Here is an 18,877-nt window from a genome sequence, read left to right on the forward strand (position 1 = left end):
ATACAGAAGTCAAAACATGTAATGGAGTATGATCTTGCCCATATATAAATAAGTACTAATATGCAAACAAATCTAAGAAGCACCACGTGAGCAGTTTCAATAATTAGTACTGGAATGCTATGATGTTGTTTCGAAAATGGTAATATGAGCAGAGGCATCGTCAAAGATCAATTTATTTCCAAAGAAGGTTTATAATGTCTCAATGGTATTGTATGTTGTCTTAGTCTGGATAATATATCACGTGGGAAAGAGAGATCTATATAATTTTCAATTCGTGACATACTCCAATTGACGGCATGTTGTCTTCGTTTAGGTGATGTTAGTAGTGTAGGAAAAAAGTACTTAATTAAGAATGATTAATCTTAATTAAAGCAATTAAAAACAAAATCCAGTAGACGTAGTTTAGTTTATCCATCCAGGGACTCAAGCACTGCATTTTTGTGTTTTTTCACGGTCAACCCCGATTCTACCATTCCGTTCAATCTACAAGCAAGCAGGTCAAGCCACAGGCAAGTAAGTCTTTGGCCACCGTATTTCTAATCATGGCCCCAATCCGGGTGAAATTAAGACACTGATTTCGCAGTAGCTGATCTGCAAAAGCTAGTACAAAGACCCCGCAATTGTAAGAATTTGTCTGCTTTACACAGTCGGCGTATTTGATATTCCACTTTTTCTGGAGCTTCGATTGTGGCATACAGCCTTTGTTGAGCATTAAGAGGGCATACTGAAGCAGGGTACCAAGCTTTTCGAGGCAGGGTGTAGGGTCGGCGATAGGCTCAACCAACGAATCATATATCCAGCAAGTCCAAGTGGGCAAGTTGAAGACCACCAGTATCCAATGCATGTTTGAGATATTGAAGGCCATCATCATGCCCTTAGATTTGGTGACGTATGGGATGCAGGTGTTTTGTTGGAGCATATCTCTGAAGGTCATCTTTTGGTTCAATGAAAGGTTGGAAGCAAGGACATAAATCTTTTGTTTCGTAGTCAAGCTCGAATCGGTAAGGTTTGCTTCAACAGTCGCATACAATGACTCCCAGCTGACTTGCATCAGTTGAAACAAAAGTTATTTGCACGGTCTCAGAAATCCTAGAAAAGTACGAGAAAAGAAGTGGGTTTCGGTCAAATAACCGGGGCAGTGTTTCGAGGATGACAGTGTAGGACTGCGACGAATCACGTTTTATAAGTACATCATCAAAGTTGGCAAGTCTGTTATGGGACCTGTCAAGAAGCACCATGTAAAGCGAAATGACCTTGGTGAGAAAAAGAAATAATGAATTTATCAATATGACGAAATGAGTTGTGAAATAAGTTGGGTAAGTTCAGAGCAGTAGTTGACATACCTCATCATTTAGCCACTGATTAGGGCTAAGCAAGTGGTATGTGCTCATGCTTAAGTCCAAACCTCGACCATAAAACCTGAGCTTTACAGAGTTAGAAACACCGGACTTTAGGCCACGTTCATGGTACCAGGCCACTAATACAACTGTGCAAGGTATTTTGGATCAGTGCATAATGCGGGCTCCAAAGGCATATTTCTCCTGGTAACAATGGAGGAGTTCCTCTTTATTAATGGGCCCACCCACAATCATATGTTCCAGAAGCTTCTGATCACATAATTTGGCAGCTTGCTCCTCCAGATCACAGAATTTATTCCATCAATTCAACTGACCAACTCCCAGAGCACCGTGACTAGAACTCCCAGAGAAACTCCCAGAGCAACTCACAGTACCATGATCAACAATTTCTTCCTGACCCAGAACTTTCCCATCGGTAACCTAAGAAAAAATCAAAATCGTAAGAGATAGTAAGTATGTTGTCTCGACAGGGGAACATAAAGTGTTACGATAATAACAATATGTTGTCTTTTCCTGATATATGTTCGCCTTTTCGATGAAAAGACAGGTGGCAAATTTCGGAGTAGGTAGTCTGCAAAGGCAAGTGTGAATGCGCCACAGCTGTTGTCGTCGTCCTTTTTAGCGCATTTCGCAAACTCCAGATTCCACTGACGACCCAATTTGGTCATGTCTATACATCCACTATCCAGGCTCAGAAGTGTGTAAGGAAGCACTGCCAACAACTTGGTTAAACGTGGTGTTAGGTCAAGAACCCAGGTGGCACCATCCTTCGACTTCTCCAATGAGTCGTAGATTTGAACACCCCACGTGACAAAGTTAACGACAATGAGGATCCAATGCACTCTTTCAATATTGACCGTCATTATCAACCCACGACAGTTTCTCAAGTGTAGCCTTGAATTGTCACGCCAAACCAATTCGATGATACGAGTCTTTAAATTACCTACAATTTATAGTCTTGCTGCAGAAAGCTTATCTTCTACGGGCATCTACTTGTCTTCTAAAACAGTGGCCAATCCGTTGTACAAATCACACAAATAATGCTATCATTATAATAATAACATAAAATAAAATAAATCATTATAGAATAAATGACTAGAAACATGTGTGAAATTACCGAGAACCACGACTCAGCAACTATGATGTACAAATTCTCCATTCCACCGGGGTGTGCTACGGCAGTGTACCACCGACTCAGTAACTACATGTAAGAGTCTAGTACCTAGAACCCAAAAAACAAGAATAAAAAATCAACAACAAGTATATGTACATGAAGTACTTTAATAGACAGAGACATACCACATCATTAAGCCATCCTCCCCCAAACAATCCATAAAAGCTGATAATGTCAATTTGAAACTCACTCCCGTACCGTCTAACAATGTCAAAGTGACTGGTTTCATTATTGTCGTGCTTATTCCAGTAATACGACATTTGTACATTCGAGGTATGCAATTCCGTCAGGTTATCCCCAACACTTTTGCAACTAGCAACACCAGGAGCTCTTTTTAGCAATCCCACTCTCTGATCATGGAAAATGTCAGCCACTTCTGCCTAGAGTTGACTCATTTTGTTTTCTAGGAAAATTTGTAGCTGCGACCTCCATGCCATATCATCCCGCAGCATAGAAGTAGGGACATAATTTTGTCCATCTTCTTCGTCATCAACCATGATGCAATCTTCCTCCATATTCTTTGATAACAACAAATTTTTAGAAAGTCCAATGCCACGATCATCCACAACTGATGTCTCAGAAGTATCCGGTGCCAAAAAGGGAAGAAGTCATAAAGCAGCTATAATGTCTCACAGCAAGGACATAATATAACAACCTTTCCATTTACATTTAGATGATAACTTAGAGTAATTTGAGAGTTATGTAAAAAAAGAATAATGTACCTTGACTGCAGTTTCCCCTTCTAAAGGAGCAGTAGGAGCAATTAAAATTTCAGAAATAGTCTTCCCATGAACACAGTTTTGTTCAGAATCAGCACCTTCCATAGCATCAACACCACCACCCTGAACACTCACAGCAGGCATAGTGCATATTTTTTCAGTTTGCATCCCCAATTCCTTCAAAATAGTAGCCTAAAAAAACATAATAATAACCTATAGACACGCAATATTTTTTTAAAAAATAATTAATAGTGAAGCACAAGCATCGGTATTACCATATCAAATGCAAAATTATTAGTGTATTGTTCATTAGGATCAAATTATAGTTCCCCATCTTCTAAGTTCTCCTCACAAATTGGAACTAATTCAACTTCACCATCACTTGGAGTCACACAGACAACCTAAATAAAATTTTATATAAGCTCAGAAAGTATCTATGATGTCTCAAAGAAGCCACATAATATCCCACTCATATACAAAACATTTAATCTCCACTAAGAAGATAAATACGTGATAGGGACACATTTAAATTTCATTTACCTCGGACGCACTTACGACATCCACAGCCAAAATTGTTGCAGTTTCATTACTTGGATTTTTCTCTTGATGAGCCTGTTCCCCATCGATACCTGCCGTCTCAATCTCAGGAAGCACCTTCTCATTACCTACTACCTCTAGTTACAATTGCTGATTCCTTGACATATACGATTTGTAGACTTCCATGTCACTCATGCACCCCCTCAAATGTTCACTGTCCTAACAACTCGCTCAGGTTGACTCTGCTCAGTATAACACTTGTTAAATTCTTCACCGAAATATCTTTCGCAAAGAAGTCTTCTCCTCCCTATCAATAACATCGCCGACTCCCGACACCGCCGCGCTTCGATGGGTTTTGAACATCCCTTCCAATTCATCGGGAGGGACAGAGGAGTTAATGGCATGAGCAGTGCACATAACTATTTGTTGCGCCTCAGTATCTTCACTAGGGTTATCAATCTGACCCAGTTGAAGTTGAGTTGACACTTGGTGGTTGGTGCTGTGACCCAGTTCAGATGTGTTGGGCATGTGATTGAAATCCTGTTAGAGATAAAACATAGAAACATAAGTTATTTTGACATACTTAGCCACAGAGGTGGGGTCTAAGGTGGTTGCAAAAACACCCAACAAACTATGTCCCACTTTTGTCGTGAAAACGACCATTTCACTCACCAAACGCTCACTTGGCTTGCACAGTCTCTGATTTAGAGCAGGCTCCTCCTCTGGTAGTGGATTGTTGACAAATTTTGGTAGGCTAGTCTGGCTTATTTTGAGTTCAAGACGCCTGTCTTCAACTTCCCCAAGAGACGATAGAGGCTCCGGTTCAATCCCCCCAACACACTGGGGAACAAATGGAGTTCTGTCTACCTTGGACAATGGTTTACGTTTGCTTTGGACATATTTTGCAACAGGCATCGTGTCGGGCAAGCTGTTGGTTGAAGAAGTTTTTGCATCCGTGGTGACTTCCGAGGGGAAGCAATACCAGACACCCTATTTAGGACTGTGTTTTGGGTTGTAGCCTTATTTTTTGGAGGGTTTCTATTGTTCTTCACAGTTGCTGAAGGTGTCTTCTTCAAAGGTGGTGGTACTGGTTTCTTGTTCAAACTTGCGGTTTCTTGATTGTTTGTAGTAACATGTGTATTCACTTACGAGACTGTTATATTTTCTTTGCATGTGCTAGAAAAAAGTGCAACAAAGCTTAACTAACCTGGTCTAATCAATTTGCCCGTGAGGAAAGAGATTCGAAAAATTGAGGCTTCCCCTTTCAATGAGAACTTTCAACAAACTTTGATGCCCTTATAGTAGTCTTGGTGATAAGGAAGTAGCAATTTCATGCAATGTGTGAAGAAGTGGTTGAAGGAGAGTAGCCTGGAGAAGAAGTTGTGAATCACAAAGAGAAGTAGAGAAATATGGGTCTATTTGGTTTCTCGGCTCATTTTTTAAAATTTTCTATACCTTAGTTTCTGGGGGCCGGCCGTTATCGAACCGGCAGTTATACTTACCGTGACATCCCTAGTTGCACCCTCAAATCCGTAAAAGATTGTAAGAGCCGAGAAAAGAACCTTCTAAAAGAATACAAGTTTAAAACAAAGCAAGCTGCAAACCGCGCCAGAAATAGAAAGCGGATCGGAATCCCATATAGGTAGTTACTATTACCAGAAGTTTCTAGTTTTCCCTAGAACTTTCTAGAATCCTACTTCTACTTCTGAAACTCTATAAATAGTTCCCCTTGTTTCTCCAAACTCTCTCATTCATTCAACTATCTCTAGAACTCTTTTCTCAAATTCTTCACTGTTTGATATATATATATATATATATTTTTCTGCTATTCCATTAATCGTTTCACGTAATAACAATGGCGAGCAAAAGTGAAGGTGAAGGACCAGCGATCGGGATTGACTTGGGAACAACATACTCGTGCGTGGGAGTGTGGCAGCATGATAGAGTTGAGATCATAGCTAACGATCAAGGAAACAGGACAACTCCATCTTATGTTGCTTTTACTGATACCGAACGTTTGATTGGTGATGCTGCTAAGAATCAAGTTGCCATGAACCCCATCAACACTGTTTTCGGTAAGTCTTTAGATCCGATATCTCTTCTTATTTGATAATAATTATATCAAGATCGATCACTATGCTTTATGGGATATGATTTAGTACAACAGTAGTGCATGTTTATTCATGTATAGCAGTATAGGTGCTCTTTGATACAATGCATGTGAACATAAAATATTGACTTGTGCTGGGTTCTTGTTTTCCTGTCTTACTTTATATCTCATAATCTTTACGTTCTTAGTAGCTTATTGTTCTTCTTGGATATTGCTAGCTACCTAACAACCTATCTGTAACTGTAACACAATCAACATTGTTCCCTATGTAATCCTCTTATGCTTCTTTGGCTATTCATCTGATGTATAGTCCCATTAGTTCGTTTATATTTCAATCTCGGCTATTAGAATTTACCACACATAGCTTGATGTTTATAGCAGTTTTTCCAAGATCTGATATGGTGTCTGTGTTAATGCTTATGCATTCATGCATCTACTGATTTACTAAAAGTAAGTTATTCCAGTCCCTGTTGAAGATATATAAAAATGCAGTGACAGCTTATCAGTTGTTTACCTTTCTGTTGTTAACAAAAATTGCTTTACTTGTTTACTAATGTGCTGAGTTTCTCTTAATTTTTTATGTGCTTAATTGATCCGTGTTATTTAAGAATGTATTTTAATTGTTTTGTTATATCATTTCCCACAGATGCCAAGCGTTTAATTGGAAGGAGATTTAGTGATGCTACTGTTCAGGCTGATAAAAAATTATGGCCTTTCAAAGTGATCTCTGGTCCCGGTGAGAAGCCAATGATTGTAGTCAATCACAAGGGGGAAGAGAAGCAGATGGCTGCAGAGGAAATATCATCCATGGTACTCACAAAGATGCGGGAGATTGCTGAAACATACCTTGGTTCAACCGTGAAGAATGCTGTGGTTACTGTCCCTGCTTACTTCAATGATTCTCAGCGTCAGGCGACTAAGGACGCTGGTGTTATAGCAGGCCTCAATGTCTTGAGAATTATCAATGAACCCACCGCAGCAGCAATAGCTTATGGACTTGACAAAAAGGCAACGAGTGTTGGTGAGAAGAATGTTCTTATCTTCGATCTTGGTGGTGGTACCTTTGATGTTTCCCTCCTCAGTATTGAAGATGGCATCTTTGAAGTGAAAGCTACTGCTGGAGATACTCATCTTGGTGGTGAGGATTTCGATAATAGGATGGTAAACCACTTTGTTCAGGAGTTTAAGAGGAAGAGCAAGAAGGATATCACTGGAAATCCAAGGGCTTTGAGGAGGTTGAGGACAGCTTGTGAGAGAGCCAAGAGGACCCTTTCATCTACTGCGCAGACTACTATCGAAATTGATTCTTTGTACGAGGGGGTTGATTTCTACTCTAGCATTACCCGTGCAAGATTTGAGGAACTCTGCATGGACCACTTCAGGAAGTGTATGGAGCCAGTTGAGAAGTGCTTAAGAGATGCAAAGATGGACAAAAGTAGTATTCATGATGTTGTCCTTGTTGGAGGATCAACTAGGATTCCAAAGGTTCAGCAGTTATTGCAGGATTTCTTCAATGGCAAGGAGCTTTGCAAGAGTATTAACCCCGACGAAGCTGTTGCTTATGGTGCTGCAGTCCAAGCAGCTATCTTGACTGGTGTGGGCGATGAGAAAGTGCAGGATCTGTTACTCTTGGATCTGACTCCTCTTTCCCTCGGTTTGGAGACTGCGGGAGGTGTCATGACAGTGTTGATGCCCAGGGGCACCACCGTTCCTGCCAAGAAGGAGCAGGTATTCTCTACTTACTCCGACAACCAACCTGGAGTCTTGATTCAGGTCTTTGAGGGTGAGAGAAGCGGACAAGGGATAACAACTTGTTGGGTAAATTTGAGCTCTCTGGCATCCCTCCTGCTCCTCGTGGTGTTCCTCAAATTAGTGTCTGCTTTGACATTGATGCTAATGGTATATTGAATGTTTCTGCTGAGGATAAGACTACAGGAAAGAAGAACAAGATCACCATTACAAATGACAAGGGCCGGTTGTCTAAGGAGGAAATTGATAAGTTGGTACAAGAGGCAGAAAAGTACAAGGCAGAGGATGAGGAACACAAGAAAAAGGTGGAGGCAAAGAATGCATTGGAGAACTATGCTTACAGCATGAAGAACACTATGAAGAAGGCAAAGCTTTCTGCTGATGACAAGAAGAAAATAGAAGATTCCATCGACCAAACAATCCAGTGGTTGGACAACAACCAGCTCGCTGAAGCAGACGAGTTTGAGCACAAGAAGAAGGAACTGGAGGGCATATGCAACCCTATTATAGCAAAAATGTACCAGGGTGCTGGTGGTAACATGCCTGATGGTATGGACGGTATGGATGAAGATGGTCCTTCAGCTGGAGGCAGTGGGGCTGGTCCCAAGATTGAGGAGGTTGACTAAGACGCCGGGTAGTATTGCGAAGATAGCTGTAGTTTGTTAGCAATATTAGTTTTTTGTTTAGGTCCTGTTTTGAAATGTTTAGTTTACGATTCTGTTGTTGTTTTGGTTTTTCTCATATAGCAGACTGAAGCGGTTTAAAGATTGATTTGTTTTTCATATGGAACACTTAATATTTTATCTGTGTGCTGTTTTAGGTAAACAGTATTGAAAAGTTTGCGTTCAGTCTTTGCTCTCATACTGGCCTTAATAACCTTGCCTACTCACCTTCTTTGATATCTTTCTGCTATGTTCTTTGCTCAACTCCATGACAGAGGGCCCTTCTCCATATGAGATCACACGAACTTGTGACAATTATTAATGTTTTTGTCGTAGCTGTTAAAAGTGAATTCTTGATGGAGGTAGATAGGGTAGAAATAATTTGGAATGGGATAGAGTCATGTTTAAAATGATTATAATGATGTACCTTATTCTCATTGAATTAGAATGTCAGTGACTGTTGTGTACTTGTGCAACGCTAGTTTGATGTTCAGACAATCAGAGATTAGTTTGTCTGTAGCTGACTCACACAATATAGCAAATTCCCTCTCACCGACTAAAACCAGGCACATCCTACTTTTCCTATACGAAAAGAGTTGACTTACCCCAAAATGCCCCCATTCCAAAACTACCCTCACTTGTCAAATTCCAACACACTCCTACTACGTCATAAATAACTTGTCCAAGGTGATTTCCGTAATCCAAAATCGCTCTTACCAAATAATGCGCGAACCTTAAAAACACCAACCAAAAAAAAAAAAACTCCACAAATCGAAATCTAGGTCAATAAAAAAAAATGGCAGCATCGAGACGATTGCGCGATCTGCAATCACAAGCAGGTAACAAAACGTGTGTAGATTGTTCACAGAAGAACCCACAATGGGCATCAGTAACATACGGAATATTCATGTGTTTAGAATGTTCAGGAAAACACCGTGGATTAGGTGTGCACATAAGTTTTGTACGTTCAGTAACAATGGATTCATGGTCTGAAATCCAATTAAAGAAAATGGAAGCAGGTGGGAATGAGAAATTGAATTCATTTCTATCGAGTTACGGTATTTCAAAAGAAACTGATATAATCTCCAAATATAATTCAAATGCCGCTAGTATTTATAAAGATCGTATTCAATCTTTAGCTGAAGGGAAATCTTGGCGTGATCCGGTTGTTGTTAAAGAAATTGGGATCAAGAAACCACCTTTGTCAAGTGGGGGGAGTAGAAATACTAGTAATTGGGATAATTGGGATGATGATGGGAATAGATCTGGGGACAATGTGAGGAGGAATCAATCCACGGGGGATTTTAGAAGTGTCAGTGGAGGGGGTGGGCCTGTGAGGTCTAGGTCGACAGAGGATATGTATACTAGATCCAAGATGGAGGAGTCCGCGGCCAATAAGGAGAGTTATTTTGCTAGGAAGATGGTGGAGAATGAGAGTAAGCCCGTTGGGATACCGCCTTCTCAAGGTGGGAAGTATGTAGGTTTTGGATCTACACCTACGGTTACGAGTCAGCAGGTTGGTGGTTCCCAGAGTGGTGGTGATGTGCTTAAGGATACGGTTTCGGTGTTTTCTCAGGTTAGTTGTTTTATTGTTATCTGTTTATTGAAGAATAGAATGTGATAGATTAATGTATTTAAGTAGAGAGTTGGAGGTTGTGAATGATAGTTTAGATTTTATTTTGAGCTAGATTGTAGATTAGCAATTGTTGTCTTGTTGAGCTACTAGATTCTAGATTTTATTTCATTTTGATCTTTCTATGTTTACAACATTAAATCAGTAAAAAGTATGAATGCTTTGTTATATGAACGAGTTTTCGATAGAAAATGTCACCCCATGTGTTTATATTATATGATATTGGAGTACTTCATGGTATCTCCTTGGTTTTATGGTGCTCATGATGTAGCCTTGAAGGAAACTAATTTGGGTTTCGCTGATTGATGTGGTGGGGACATACTTTTTAAGGAGGTTTAGTGTGACAGATCAATTTTCTGCTGATTATTACTATGATTATTATTTTGTTTTTTAATGAGACAGTATTCTACCGTGGATATTAGCCGTTCAACACGTTGAATTTCAAATCTCAATGTTTAAATGCCAAATTTGCATGACACAGTGGTTATTCGCTCTGATGCACTTCCTTGAGATGTGAATATTATTGCATATAACCTTGGGAGTATGGGCAAACTATTACAAGATGTCTGTATCAGTCTGTGTATGCTTCGCTTTCTTCTGTAGTTTATTTTGATTTGTTTGATCTGAAATGCTTAACATATCTATCTATTGGAAAAGGGTAGTCATTGACTCATTGGTACCAATAGAAAAATGCAATATAATAGATCATCAGAGACTCAGAGTTATATATAGTCACTTAAAGCATGCCCAGATTATCGTAGCAACTGGTTAAAAAAATATTTTGAGCAAGATTGTAGAGTAGCGCTTGCTGTCTTTTTGAGGCCCTAGAGCCCCAGTTTCAGGAGTTTTGCTTTATATTTGGGTTGATGTAAGAGACTTGTCTTTGACCTATCTTTGATTAGAACATCAATTTACATATTTTTTTATTTTTATTTTCTGGATTCATGAATTAGTTTACTAGGTGCATGATACCCCATTACCCCACGTGTTGATGTTGTATTAGTTGTGGTTTCTCCTTGCATTTATGGTGCTCACATTCTAGTGTTACATGAGAAGTTTCGGAGTTGTATGGATGATGTGGTTGGGGGGCATGCATAAGGAGTTTTAATTTCAAACTGTTCTCATTATATTAGCTGATTTTTTTTTTCTTGCTACTTCTTTATTGAACCAACAGTTTGATTTATCACTTGTTGGAGCTGCTTCCTTTTGAACAATGCACTCTCACAGTGCTCATCCATGTCAAGATCCTCATTATTGTTGTTATTGACTTATTGTTGGTCTACAAACATTTAAACACTAAATGTGTAGGAGTGTCATACGAATTACAGTGACAAATCATATATTTACAATAGAGTACAAGGTCGTTAGTTTTTATTAAACTGTGGGTTTCTTTTTTGGCTTACCAGTTTTGGGCTTTTATTTTGGGCTTGTAGTTTGAATCGCCTTTCCCGCCTTACAAGGTGTCCCGTCTTGCCACTGCTGCTGGGCAGGTCAAGGGTGGACTTTGAAGCAGGCGAGGTGTTGGTGTGAAAAACCGCCCAAGCAGCGCCTAGGACAGCATAAGTCGTACTATTAGCTGCTGGCTAACTCTTGGTGCTGATGTAATATCTTAATTATAGCAATATATTAAATTTAAGCGCCACTTGGTTTTCTGTCCCTTTCATCCTTGAACATCCAATTTATACCACCATAAGGTCAAACCCAATTTATATCATCATAGGTCAAAGCCATAGGTCAAATCCAATTTATACCACTGTAACTGAGAATTAGGTTGTGGCGGGATCGATATCTCACGTAATTGATGAGCCACTGAGCCTTTTAAAATAGAAAAGGTAATTCAAGGAATAGTCTTCCTTATCGATTCTATCAAGTTTATTAGTTATTTCGAATTCATGGTTCAGTTTGATTGCTGTCTTTCTTACTGGATAGGAATGTTGACTTGTTAGAAATGATTCATTGATCCTCTATTTGGATATATAGTTCAATTGCAAATGGGTTTAGTGACATGGTTACGCCTATTGGTATCAGACACTGCGAGATACCAAATATTGAGGTGTATAACCTTCAATAGGTTGTCATATATATATACCTCAATATATATATATACCTTCAATAGGTGTATAACCTTCAATAGGTTGTCAAGTTTATATATGACAACCTATTGAAGGTTATACACCTCAATATTTGGTATCTTGCAGTGTCTGATACCAATAGGCGTAACCATGTCACTAAACCCATTTGCAATTGAACTATATATCCAAATAGAGGATCAATGAATCATTTCTAACAAGTCAACATTCCTATCCAGTAAGAAAGACAGCAATCAAACTGAACCATGAATTCGAAATAACTAATAAACTTGATAGAATCGATAAGGAAGACTATTCCTTGAATTACCTTTTCTATTTTAAAAGGTATATATATATATATTATCAGCCCGACTCCTAAAAGGACCTTAAATAAGGACCAAATCTAAAACAACCCATAACTTCACCTACAAAATGATTTAAAACCTAATCTTTTGTGCATATGATCTACTAACCATAAAGAACATCTTTACAAAAATTCAACTCGTTTGATATTCTCTAACTTAGATAAAAATTGTTGTCCACTTTTGAAAAAATATATAACGGTCTAGAAATGTCTAGTTTTTGCAATCATCTTTTGCCAATATTAAAAATTGTCAAACGAGTTGAATTTTTGTAGAGATGTTCTTTATGATTAGTAGATCATATGCATAAAAGATTAGGTTTTAAATAATTTTGTAGGTGAAGTTGTGGGTTGGTTTAGATTTGGTCCTTATTTAAGGTCCTTTTAGGAGCCGGGCTGTATATATATATATATATATGACACGGAATTTGTTTTTCAGAATATGGAGTGTCGATGTTGCATAGCATAGGGTGATAGGGTTCATTTCTTTTTCACTGATGTGCTAGCAGGACATATTTTGTGCTATAATATTTATTTGTAAAGTAATAATCTCCTCAATTCCTTTTTCAGGGATTTGGTAGGCTCTCTTTGGTTGCTGCCTCTGCTGCAAATGCAGTCCAAGCTGGGACCAAAGACCTTACTGCCAAGGTATTGGAATGATGGAATCTTATATTTTTTTTTCATAGTAATGTGAGTTTTGATTAATGATGTGATGTTTCACTAGTCTTCTAGTACCAGACCTTAAAGACTTCACTGTCTTTTTTTTTTAATACTTTATACAGAGTCATCTTTATGCTTTTTAAGTCTTTTACTGCGAAATAATGTAGTTTTTTCATACTATATCATTTATCTTACAATGGGAATATTATTTAAAATCGCAGCTCAGCAAAGAGCTTTGTACTTCTTTCCTCAAGATGTGCTTTTCATCACAAGACTAAAAATATAAGATTAAATAATGAAAAAAATAAGGGAAGGACTTAATTAGATAAAAAGATATATCATAAAGTGTTCGACTCAGGGGCGGCCCTACATAGGCACCAGGTGAACACCTGCCTAGCTACTTTTAACTTTTGAAATTCTTATGCATATGTATGCTGATCACTTTGTAAAAGGCAACCAAGGCAAATGTTTGACCACCCTGAAAATCTTTCATAACATTACTTATTAGGTACACCCCATTTGTTGGACATATTAAATGGTTTTTGAAGTAGCAAATAAAGAAGTTTAATCTTTTCCGATAAAAAAAGAAAAGAAAAAGAAGTTAAATTTTCAAGTATCCTGGAAAAAGAAGCTAGGAGATTGTCATCGATGTGACATATTGTTGATATGTATATGAATATCATGTTTGACTTTTTTTTCCCCGATATGGCAATATATATCTGTGGGGTCTTACACTTTTTTCCCAAATTATCGGTTTGATATATTCCAATCATGCCTTCATATCATAAGTTCAAGAAATTGATTTTTCGAAAGATATCGACTTATTGAGCCTTGGCCAAGTTGACCCGCTAACTGAAATACTGGGTCCACCCCTGGTTTAACGGGTCAAAGGAGTTGTGACTTGTGAGAATGTACCAGTGGTCAGAGTTGAATCTTTTGCTTTTAGCTGTTTTCAACTTTTCATATGGGAGAACATCAAGGTAGACCGGGAGTGTGTTACTCTCTTTCTTTTGATCGGTGTGTGTGTTGCTCTCCTCATTGGTTCTTTCCCTTTCCTGTCTGTGGCTTGCCTCAGCCTCTCTGCGTTATCCTGTTTCTGCTTTACTGTTCACGAAGGCAAAAAAAATAAAATAATAGAGAGAGAAGTTGTAAGGAGACCTCAGTAAGGAAATTAACAATAGGGAAGGGCTAGGGAAAGAGATATTTCTCAGTTCTCATTCTTGTCCAAGTAACTAATCTCTATTAAATAAGAAAATATGATAGAAGAGCATCTTAGCTCATCAAAAGAGTTTGATAGGGATAGCCATTTAGAGAGTGAGGGTGGTGGGTGCTGCATCATTTTGGTGAGTTGCCTCGCTGGTGTGGTGATACCTTAATGGTAGTGGTTTGGGTTTTTGTTTGTTTTTTTGCTTCTGCTTTTCTTCTTTCCTTTTGACTCGTTGCTTCTCCTTTTGTTTTTTGATGAGTTAATTCTTTTGTTTGTCACTTTGGTGGTTTTGTGGCTGTGCTTTCCTGCTTGGGTGTCCATGGGTGCTGGATATTGGTCATTGATGCTTAGCCTTTGGTTAGCACTTTTGGTGTTGATGTAATCCCAGTTGTATTGACAAATTACCTCGTCAATCGGGAAAGAAAGTCGTAAAATAGATGGTGAGGTGGTCTACACCGGACTGTTGGAAGTAGATTGAGTCATTAATGCCAGATTGTAGTTAGCTTATTGTTCATCATTTGATGTATTACCTCTCTGTAGTACCTCCATTGAGGATTGTAGTATTGTACTGGCCCAGAGAGTTATTCACGAAGATGAGTTTTGGAGGGCCATTGGTTCTCTGACCGTTGGCTCTGTTCCAGAGTTTCTTAAAAAAAATTGGGACATTGTGAGTGTTTCATGCTATAAATCATGATATTTTGGGTAGACATCTGTTGTGGCTACCGATTTGAATAATAGTTCCGCAAATTTATCCTTAAGAAGAGGGCAGCGGGAGATATAGTGATTTGCGGTCGAATAGTGATGTAGATTTATGAGCGGAAGCGATTAAGAAGAATAAATCTACAACTTATATGAAAAACAACTAAAAACCCTAAAATAAAGAAGTCTCTTTTATTGACCCTGAGAAAGAAAATCACTATTAAACGTCAACTCCATGAAACCCTAACCATAAGCCCTTATTTATACTAATAACAATAAAGCAGCAACTAAACTAGTGGGCTCACGGCCCATGGGCTTGACCACCGAACCTTGAAAGAAACGAACTCATGTTCTACATCAAATAGTCTTTTGGGTATTGTCCATACGATAATTTCCAAGGTTTTCTCTTATGACACGGTCACTCTACACGACTCTTGTACATGCTTAATAAAACCTAAACGGTATGGAGTATGAGGCTGATTTTTTGTTTGGGTGATTTTTTCATTATGAAGAGAATCCTCGTGAAAAATCATCCCATTTGAATGTTTCTAACCAATGATGCACAGATACGGGTACAAGTATCGATACGGTGACATCGGTACAGGGTACAATACGGCTTTTTTTAGTATTACCCCCCTACTAGATGAGCCAATTAGGATTTCCCTCAACTAGATGGGGAAATTAGGGTCTCCCCCCTGAGTACACAAAAAAAAAACACGGTCAACCCAAGTTGACTCTTTTTTTGTGTTTACTCAGGGGAGAGACCCTAATTTTCCCATCTAGTAGGGGGGTAATACTAGTTAACCCTTTTAAATATTAGGATACAGGTAAGGCCTATGGGTACGGCTAATTAATATGAATATTTTAAAATATGTGTATTCTGAAAATGATGTTAGTAGTTCTTTGAGTAAAGTTAGTCAGGAACATTTGAAAAACTATTATAACACATGTCAAAGTCAATACAGCTTGAAGCCTCAAGAACAATTTATATTTCAATAGAGTAGAACTATCGGATCAGGCCTATTTCAGGGATTCCAGTACCCGTGAAGTATCCAGTACCCATATCGGTATCGTACCCGACCGATACGGGTGCAATGGCATTTTAGGAGTATCCATGCATCATAATTTCTAACCTTGTCAAAACGCAGATACGGGTGTAATGGCATTTTAGGAGTATCCGTGCATCATAATTTCTAACCTTGTCAAAACGCATATACGGGTGCAATGGCATTTTAGGAGTATCCGTGCATCATAATTTCTAACCTTGTCAAAATGCAAATGAGTGTTGCAAAGGTGAAAAAAATTTCAAAACTCGAAGACAACTTTTTGCACAACCTATTTAAATGGGCTAATTTTTTGTGGAAAACGTCTCTACTCTATTGAGGAGGTCATCCTTACAAAAGAAACTACCTTTTTAAGTCATTGTCAAATATATGGGCATATATGGCTAGTGAAAAACATGGAAGCAAAATATATGGCTTGTGAAAAACTTGGAACGAAAATTCATGATGATCACTTGATCAGTCTAGATACCAATTGACCCCAATTGTTTATTTTGGTCATTAATGTTATGTCAAAGTTCTTGCATTGGCCAACGAGTCTGTTGGTTTTATTGGTCATCTCCAAATGATCAGACGAATGTTCATGCACCGAACAAGTAGGGAATTTCTTGTAACATACTGTTAAGTTTTATTAACATATCCTTTGAGGCTTTTGAGCATTTTGTGTAGGGCTGCCAATGGATCGGTTTGGGTCGGGTTCTAGAAAATCCGAAACCGAACCGATAAGATAATTGGGTGTACCCGAACCAAATCGATAAGATATATATTGTAAACCGAAACTGAATTGACCCAAACTATAAAATCAATCAAATCCTAAATTAAATCGATTAATTTCAGCCACACAATTGATAAAACATATACAAAATTAATCATAAATATTACTAAAATGTCGGTTTGGGTTCATATCGGTTCGGGGGAAGGCAAACCCGTAACCAAACCAATATCTTATCGGAACTCAAAATTGAAACCATTACCGATCCGAAACCAAATTACCAAAACCGAAACCGCTTTTTATCGGTTTGGTTCGGGTTGGTTATCGGGTTATCCAAAGCCATTGACACCCCTAATTTTGTGTTAGCTATTGGCCTCAAGCCTCGATGCATTTCTTTGACGGTAATGGAAAAAGTTGTTACATAATCACTTTACACAATTTTGTATGGTTTCTTAGAAAGGATTAGTTATGATAAATTGTACATAAGTTAGTTGGACAGTGAGAAAAGAAAGTATTTTTAGTTATCATTGGAGTTGCTACCTTCGAGTCCTTTTGATCAATAATCTTTACTGTTGTTAAAAGGTTTCAATTTGATGAAGCACTCTTACATTGTTGAGTGGACACCACATAACATTAACAACCTTGAGAAAGGTTTTAAGAGTTGTTTTTGCAAATAACATGCCTCATTGAAGGTCTATAATGTGATCAGACTGTTTAATATTGTCATGGTGATGGCTTTAACTTTGATTGTTATCCATTCTAAACATTTTATTGTAAAATCCATTCACCAGGTCAAAGAGGGTGGCTATGATTACAAGGTGAATGAGACAGTCGGTGTTGTCACCACAAAAACTACCGAGATTGGCCACAAGACATGGGGAATAATGAAGGGAGTTATGGCAATGGCTTCTCAAAAAGTTGAGGAATATACAAAAGAAGGGATCAACTGGAATGGTGACAATTGGCAGAGGGATGACAGCGAGAAAAATGGTTATTATCAGGATTTTGGGCAGGAGAACAAAGGGTGGAACTCTTTTGGAGGGCAATCGTCATCCGGCAGACATAATAATACCAGTTCATGGGAAGATTGGGACAGTCAAGACAACCAGAAGGAGCAATCTGTTAAAAGTTCAGCAGCTCCGAAGGGTGATAGCTGGGCAGGGTGGGACGATGCCAAAGATGATGGGTATGACAATTTCTACCACAGCAGTTCCAATAACATTGCTGCTGGTCCGAATGGGAAAGATTCGCGATGGACAGACGGCGGTTTCCAGTGATGTTATATTATTTTGCATATACTTCCCTTGATTCATGGGGGAAGTATGTTTGTCTGTTGGAAGGTCGGACTTGCAGAGGTCTAAGACCCAATTGAGACTATAAGTCCTATCTCCCTTTTATTTTGTTTCTTTCTGTTTTGTGTTTTTAGATTATTGTGGAATGCACTGTTTTTGTAGATTGAGTTTTTATTGGTATATGTAATCAACTGTAATCATTAATTATAATTTGTCCTGTTCAATAATCCATAAGAATCTTACAGTTCAATGACAATGGTTTCTTTTTGTAGCCATGGTACTGCACAGATTCTAGTAAAGGAAAGAAGTAAAACCTGAAGTGTGAACTGTCATTAGCAATCCAATAGTTTACATGTGGCTCCGCCACTGATCCTGAGGAACCTGGAAACAGTAAACTCGTGTGAGTGAATTTTGCTGTCTCCATATCCTCCAAGTCATCTCTTCCCCATCGTACTCTGTCCAGCCATCCAGGGAGGGTTATGGTCACTACTCTGACATTGTACTGTGAGTCGCTTAGCCCTGGTTCTGAATCTGGTTCTATGACACTGCAAGCCCTAACCCTGAGTAGACAAAGCACCACTCCACCATGCCCCAACCAAGGTTTGGTTATGGTCACTACTCTGACATTGTACTGTGAGTAACGCTTAGCCCTGGTTCTGATATCTCGTTCTATGACACTGCAAGCCCTAACCCTGAGTAGACAAAGCGACACTCCACCATGCCCCAACCAAGGTTTTCACCCTTAGCAGTTTCCTACGGCGGCGGCGGCGACAAAATTTTCCTTTTCGGATCCACCACCAAGTTTTTCCCAACTCCAAATCCCTGGGCTGAGGTCTTTCATACTCGGACTGGTAAGTGCCAAACCTTGAACTCT

At 38.8% G+C, this 18,877-nt stretch overlaps 1 protein-coding gene and 1 pseudogene across 2 annotated transcripts; both read left to right on the top strand.

The window, feature by feature from the left end:
- Positions 1 to 5,552: 5,552 nt before the first annotated feature.
- LOC147488743 (heat shock cognate 70 kDa protein 2-like) lies at positions 5,553 to 8,500 on the top strand (annotated as a pseudogene). The gene is made up of 2 exons (XR_015200830.1): positions 5,553 to 5,863; positions 6,545 to 8,500. The product of XR_015200830.1 is annotated as a heat shock cognate 70 kDa protein 2-like (transcript).
- A 398-nt stretch (positions 8,501 to 8,898) lies between these two features.
- On the top strand, positions 8,899 to 18,253 carry LOC147488744 (putative ADP-ribosylation factor GTPase-activating protein AGD6). Its single transcript, XM_086570137.1, has 3 exons — positions 8,899 to 9,885; positions 12,943 to 13,020; positions 17,503 to 18,253. The coding sequence occupies exons 1-3, from the start codon at positions 9,106 to 9,108 to the stop codon at positions 17,986 to 17,988; spliced, it is 1,344 nt and encodes a 447-aa protein (XP_086426263.1). The 5' UTR covers positions 8,899 to 9,105; the 3' UTR covers positions 17,989 to 18,253.
- Positions 18,254 to 18,877: the final 624 nt, after the last annotated feature.

The sequence above is a fragment of the Coptis chinensis genome, chromosome 7 (assembly GCF_015680905.1).
Source record: "Coptis chinensis isolate HL-2020 chromosome 7, ASM1568090v1, whole genome shotgun sequence".
Lineage (NCBI taxonomy): Eukaryota > Viridiplantae > Streptophyta > Magnoliopsida > Ranunculales > Ranunculaceae > Coptis > Coptis chinensis.